This window comes from Octopus sinensis, linkage group LG17 (genome assembly GCF_006345805.1).
Source record: "Octopus sinensis linkage group LG17, ASM634580v1, whole genome shotgun sequence".
Classification (NCBI taxonomy): Eukaryota; Metazoa; Mollusca; class Cephalopoda; order Octopoda; family Octopodidae; genus Octopus; species Octopus sinensis.
This window is the reverse complement of record NC_043013.1, coordinates 5,224,712-5,231,233: the sequence shown is the minus strand read 5'-3', so window position 1 is coordinate 5,231,233 and position 6,522 is coordinate 5,224,712. Positions and strand designations below refer to the sequence as shown.

Here is a 6,522-nt window from a genome sequence, read left to right as displayed (position 1 = left end):
CCAGTGCGCAACTGGTACTTAATTTATCGACCCCGAAAGGATGAATGGCAAAGTCGACCTCGGCGGAATTTGAACTCAGAACGTAACGACAGACGAAATACGGCTACGCATTTCGCCCGGCGTGCTAACAGTTCTGCCAGCTCGCCGCCTTAAATATATATATATATATGTGTGTGTGTGTAAATATGTATGACTTTATTTATATACAGTGGGGGAATGGGTGTGATATCTTGGCTGTAGAGCGGCCAAAGGGTGTAGCTTCATGTCGCCATAGAAACGGTATGTAAACAGCAAGATGGTGGACCGCTCGGAGACGTATAGTTGTAGCACGGCTACAACTAACGAAGTGGGCGATGAGCGCCTTCTTGAAATGACCGAAGAGCAGTTGGAGAATTTAGTGAAAGATTTAGAGTAAGAATTTTTAATTGTCTTTTGCACTTTCTTTCGTTGAGATGTTTCAGTTTAAGCTTTCTCTTTATATTAATTATGTTAATTTAATTAACGGTACTAGCTAGTCGTAACTAGTCGATCCTACAACGACTACCTAGCAAAGTAAATAAAACACAAAAACACAAAGCAAATAACTTTTTTTAAAACAAAGTAAATAAAACAAAAACACAAGGTAAGGATCAGCTGGTTACGACTAGCTTGCGCGAGTGCGCGCACCGGGACCACTCTTCTTAAGTAGTACCTAATTAACATACCTACACTTCATAACTTTCAGAAATATCTATATTGTTTTAATAAAATTTTCTATAGGTGTAGGAGTGGCTGTGTGGTAAGTAGCTTGCTTACCAACCACATGGTTCCGGGTTCAGTCCCACTGCGTGGCACCTTGGGCAAGTGTCTACTATAGCCTTGGGCCGTCCAAAAACTTGTGAGTGGATTTGGTAGACGGAAACTGAATGAAGCCTGTTGTATATATGTATATATATATATATGTATGTGTATATGTCTGTGTTTGTCCCCCTAACATCGCTTGACAACCGATGCTAGAATAAGTACTGGGCTTACAAAGAATAAGTCCCGGGGTAGATTTGTTTGACTAAAGGCAGTGCTCCAGCATGGCCGCAGTCAAATGACTGAAACAAGTAAAAGAGTAAAGGGTAATATCTTTTTGATGTTGTCGATTCCGTTTATATCGAAATTCAATGTGAAAGAAAAAAGAAAAAAAAAATTATTGGGTGCACATACTTCACATATGGGGTGGGTGAGGCAAAATGGGTAATTTCTGATTTCTTGTTTTATTTTTTTTCCTATGTGTTTGAAAATGTTATATTGCAAGTATTGCATCACCGTTTTGTACTGTTGTATCAACTGTGCGAGTAGAAATTGGTCAGCGTAGCTGTTGTTGAAATTGAGAGACTTTGAAACATTCGGGTGATAGGTAGTTTTTTTTGGAGAGAGATTTCTCTTCAACTTTGACCTGGTTGCGGATCTTTTCCTTTTGAACGGCACTTTTCAACACAATTTCTAGTAACTAAACACTTTTAAACTTCGTATACTGGTAGAATGTGTCAAAATAAAACATTTTTTCTCTTGGCTTTCTTGAGAAAATTGTAATTTGTAAGTTTAACGTAGTTTAATTTTTCGAATTTTAACCATTCGATGGCCTCTATTGAGCTAAAATCATTTGCTGCGTCTAAAACTGAGACAACATCCTGTCACTAACCCTAACCCTAACCCTCACCCTAAATTTAAGCCTTTCATCTTTTTTTTCTTAATTGTTAAATTAATTTAAGGATAACAATTAAGAAAAAAAAAACGAAAGCAAAAACTCAAAACAAAAACAAAACGAATAATTTTAGACACACGCATAACAATTAAATTAATTCTATAATTTTATACACATGCTATACACACGCTTTCCGTATATTCTGTATAAATAGCTGTTTACGTAAACATAACAGTGACAGAACGTTGTCTCAGTTTTAGATGGAGCAAATGATTTTAGCTCAATAGAGGCGATTCATTGGTTAAAATTCGAAAAATTAAACTACATTAAACAAACAAATTACGATTTTCTCAAGAAAGCCAAGAGAAAAAAATGTTTTATTTTGACACATTCTACCAGTATACGAAGTTTTAAAGTGTTTAGTTAACTAGAAATTGTGTTGAAAACTGCCGTTCAAAAGGAAAAGATCCTTTTTTTTCCCTATCTGTTTGAAAATGTTATATTGCAAGTATTGCATCACCGTTTTGTACTGTTGTACCAACTGTGCGAGTAGAAATTGGTCAGCATAGCTGTTGTTGAGAGATTTTGAAACATTCGGGTGATAGGTAGCTTTTGTTTTCCAGAGATTTCTCTTCAACTTTGAACCCGATTGTAATTGAGGTTGCTAATAAAATATCTGGATAATTTTTGCTGTCTGACAATCAATATCCTTTTCTCTGTTGGATTCCTAGTAAATTTTTCCACACTAATGTCAAATTTGATATTTCAATTTACAAGAAATGATGGAAAGTGAAAAGATCCGAAATGATGTCTAAACTGGGGCAGAATGATTACTAATCTCAATAATTTCTTCTTTTTAACTGCTTGGTGCATAAATGTGTCAGAGAGGAACTCCGGCAGTTCGTGAAGAAGCTATAGAAAATATTTTAGATCGAGTTTCGGACGGGGGTAAAGAATATGCACACAACCCATTGTTGGCGTAACCCTAACTTTAAACACCAGGTGTGCGTATTCTTTACCTTCGCTGAGTTTCGTTAATTTCATATCACGTGCTATTGTTTCACGACCTTCTTTCACTTTACCTAAAGAATTTCAATTTTTGTTGCATTTCTGAACTTTCTGATGTCTAAAGATGGATATTAATGTGTACGAGTTTTTTCTTTTAACTTATATATATGTATGATATTCATATACATGGTAATCCCTCGACTATCGTGGCTGTTCCATTCCCCCCCCCACTGCAATAGGTGAAAATCCATGAAGTAGAAATAGTACTGTACTGTATATGTTTACTCTTTTACTTGTATCAGTCATGTGACTGTGGCCATGCTGGAGCACCACCTTTAGTCGAGCAAATCGACCCCAGGACTTATTCTTTGTAAGCCTAGTACTTATTCTATCGGTCTCTTTTGCCGAACTGCTAAGTTACGGGGACGTAAACACACCAGCATCGGTTGTCAAGCGATGTTGGGGGAGACAAACACAGACACACAAACATATACACGCACATACACATATATAGTTTCCGTCTACCAAATCCACTTACAAGGCTTTGGTCGGCCTGAGGCTATAGTCGAAGACACTTGCCCAAGGTGGCACGCAGTGGGACTGAACCCAGAACCATGTGGTTGGTAAGCAAGCTACTTTATTTTATTAAGTTTGCCATAAAGGCAGTACATAGAGTAAGGTAGCTTGCAGGCTGGACGTGGACATTAATGAGATGAATGATAATGATACAAGGATGATAAGGATGGGAGAAAACGAAAAGCGCCCGCCGACTTTCACTTCTCTAAAACATTGTTCTTTTTAAAAACACTGAATGAGGTATTAACCCTCTTACAATTTTACTATTATTCCTCTTTATGGACTAAAAAGTCCATTACAAATATAAACAATTTAATACACATAATAAGGCGATAAACCTATTACACAAATGAGTCCCCAATCAACTTTCTTGCCTCCTGTAGGCATTCTTGCAGCCGCAAGTTGGGGGCCCATAAACAAGATCTATACTCTTCCTTTGAGAAGGAGTCCATTATATAATAGAAGTTCCTTTCTTCTAGTACCAGAGCAGCCACCTGTGGAGGCCACTCTGGAATACAAGTGGGGTCTATCAGGTCCCGACCATTAAAGAAACTTTCTATAAAATTCTCTATAGCCCCTCCCCTGAGATAGAAGATCAAAGCAAGCAACTTACCACACAGCCACTCCTATGCCTAGATAGATAGATAGATAGATATAAGGAAGGTGGACATTAAACAATGATGATAGATTGATCAACATCAATGGAATTTGTAGTTGTGATACCAGTGCCAGTGGCATGTAAGAGAACCGTCCGAACGTAGCCGTAGCCAGCGCTGCATTGACTGGCCTCTGTGCCAGTGGCATGTAACAGACACCATTCGATCGTGGCTGTTGCCAGACTCACCTGGCCTCCATGCTGGTGGCACATAAAAAGCACCATCCGAGCATGGCCGTTCGCCAGCCTTGTCTGGCACCTGTGTCGTTGGCACGTAAAAAGCACCCACTACACTCACGGAGTGGTTGGCGTTAGGAAGGGCATCCAGCTGTAGAAACACTGCCAGATCAGACTGGGCCTGGTGCAGCCTTCGGGCTTCCCAGACCACAGTTGAACTGTCCAACCCATGCTAGCATGGAAAGCGGACGTTAAACGATGATGATGATTTATATATACACACACACACAGAGGGCTGGATTTAGTTCTAGTGGAGCCCTGTGATTTAACTAATTCAAAGTATAATAAAAAAGGTTCTACTAAATCTAGGGGCCTCAAACAGTTTGAAGAGGATCCAAAATTTTAAAAAGAAATAAAAAAAAGTAGATTTAGAAGGATTCAGTCAAATTTTTTAAACATAAAAGACCTGATAGATTAAAAGAGGGGTCAACAATGCTAAAAGAGCTCTATTGGATTAAAACAAAAGTTTAAAGTATTGCAAAATATTTGATTGGTATATAAATATTTTTTAAAATTTCTAACTCCAACATTTAGTGACTCATTGCAGCCCCTGATGTTTAGGGATTCCTGAACCATGACCTTTATATAAGTCTGACCTTGTATTATATATATATATATATATATATATATATTTTGTTTTATTTCATCAAGTTTCAGCTCACGAGCTGTGGCCATGCTGAGGCACCGCCATTTGGTGTTGCTACATGATCTTACTTCACAAATGCTTTTTAGCAACTGCCATTTGGTGCATGAGAGAGTTCGATGCAGCTGCCCTCATCTGCACCTCCTGCCGTGAAGTTGGTTCGTCTGGGACACCTGACAGGAAGAGATCCAGTTTTATTTTAAAGACATCTGCATCCACCCCATGCAGGTCTCTTAGGTTCTTCCGGAGGATATTGAAGAGCTGTGGGCCTCTGAAGCCCAGGCTATCACAGTATCTTGTCCTACATCTTGATGGTAAATGTGGAGTCCTTGGCACCATGCAGTGGCGCCCAGTTCTAGCATTTGTGTAACTCTCGATGCCAAAGTTTGGGGCAAGTCCTTCTAGGATCTTCCAGATGTATATTATGGCATATCTTTCTCGCCTACGCTCTAAGGAATAGAGGCTCAATCTCTTGAGTCTTTCCCAGTAGCTTATATGCTGCACAGAGGCTATCTTCTTCGTGTAGCTTTGTTGGATCGCCTCAAGTTCTGTGATTAACTTGACACTGGATGGTGACCATAGCTGAGAGCAATAGTCAAAGTGGCTTAGGACAAGTGTCTTCCAGAGGACCATCATGGTTTCCTGGTCTCTTGTTCTAAAGGTTCTAAGAAGCCATCCGGTCAGCCGCCTACAATTCATTGCCAATTTAGCAACATGCATATGAAAGGTTGCATCATTACTCATGTAAATACCCAGGTCTTGCACTGATTGTGCCTCTGGGATTGCAATCCCTCCGGGTCCAGTGTATTCCTTGGGTATTGCATTCAGTTTTGCATGCTGATAGCATAAAGCTTGAAACTTTTCAGCATTGAACTGCATGCTATTCTTTTCAGCCCACTTGTATATTTTGTCCAGCTCACATTGCAGGTGCTTAGTATCTTCAGGGTTCTGTATTGCCTGTGAAACTTTTGTATCATCTGCATTAACTTGTGATCGTGGCTCTCTGCGTGGCTGAGGGCATGTCTGAGAGGGCCATTATGAACAGTAGTGGTCCCAAAACAGTGCCTTACGGAACACCGCTACTACCACCTGACTTCTATCCTTCAGAAAGTCATGAAGCCATTCTCCTAGTTTTCCAACTATGCTAAGATCACGCAGTTTGTGACATATCATTCCATGATTGACTTTATCAAAGGCCTTTGCAAAGTCGAGATATATGACTTCCACATTTTAGTGGTTGAGCAGTCGTTTCAGCACCCAGTCATAGTGTTGTAGGAGCTGAGTTAAGCAGCTTCTTCCTGGTCGGAAACCATGTTGGGTGTCAGGCAGTAAGTCATTTTCTTCAAGGAAGGTGATTAGTTTCCTTCTGACTATTCGTTCCATGACCTTGCTGATGTATGAGGTCAGAGAGATAGGTTTGTAGTTCTTGGCCTCCGCTCTGCTACCTCCTTTATGAATAGGGCATATTTTACCTTCCTTCAGTTTTCTTGGAAGTTTGCCAGTTGCAAGGAAGCTCTGAAAGAGGAACTGCAGTGGTCTTGCTAGGACTCTCTTACATACTTTTAGAAGGATTGCCGGGAATCCATCGGGGCCAGTAGCTGAGTTTGTTTTCATTTCATCTATAGCCTTTATTACATCGTCTTCCTTTATATTGATGTAATCAATCATCGCTGCCTCTGATTTTATATCTGCAGTGGTAAAGAAGTCAGTTGGATTGCTGACTTGAAA

General features: G+C 39.7%; 1 protein-coding gene across 1 annotated transcript in view; it reads left to right on the top strand.

Annotated features, from left to right (window-relative positions):
- The first annotated feature begins 289 nt into the window (after nucleotides 1–289).
- Nucleotides 290–6,522, top strand: part of LOC115220915 (coiled-coil domain-containing protein 113-like) — a 52,066-nt gene continuing 45,833 nt past the window's right edge. The window contains exon 1 of the mRNA XM_029791115.2: nucleotides 290–411. Within this exon, the coding sequence (XP_029646975.2) occupies nucleotides 296–411 (116 nt within the window). The 5' untranslated portion in view covers nucleotides 290–295. The remainder of the gene's footprint in view (nucleotides 412–6,522) is intronic.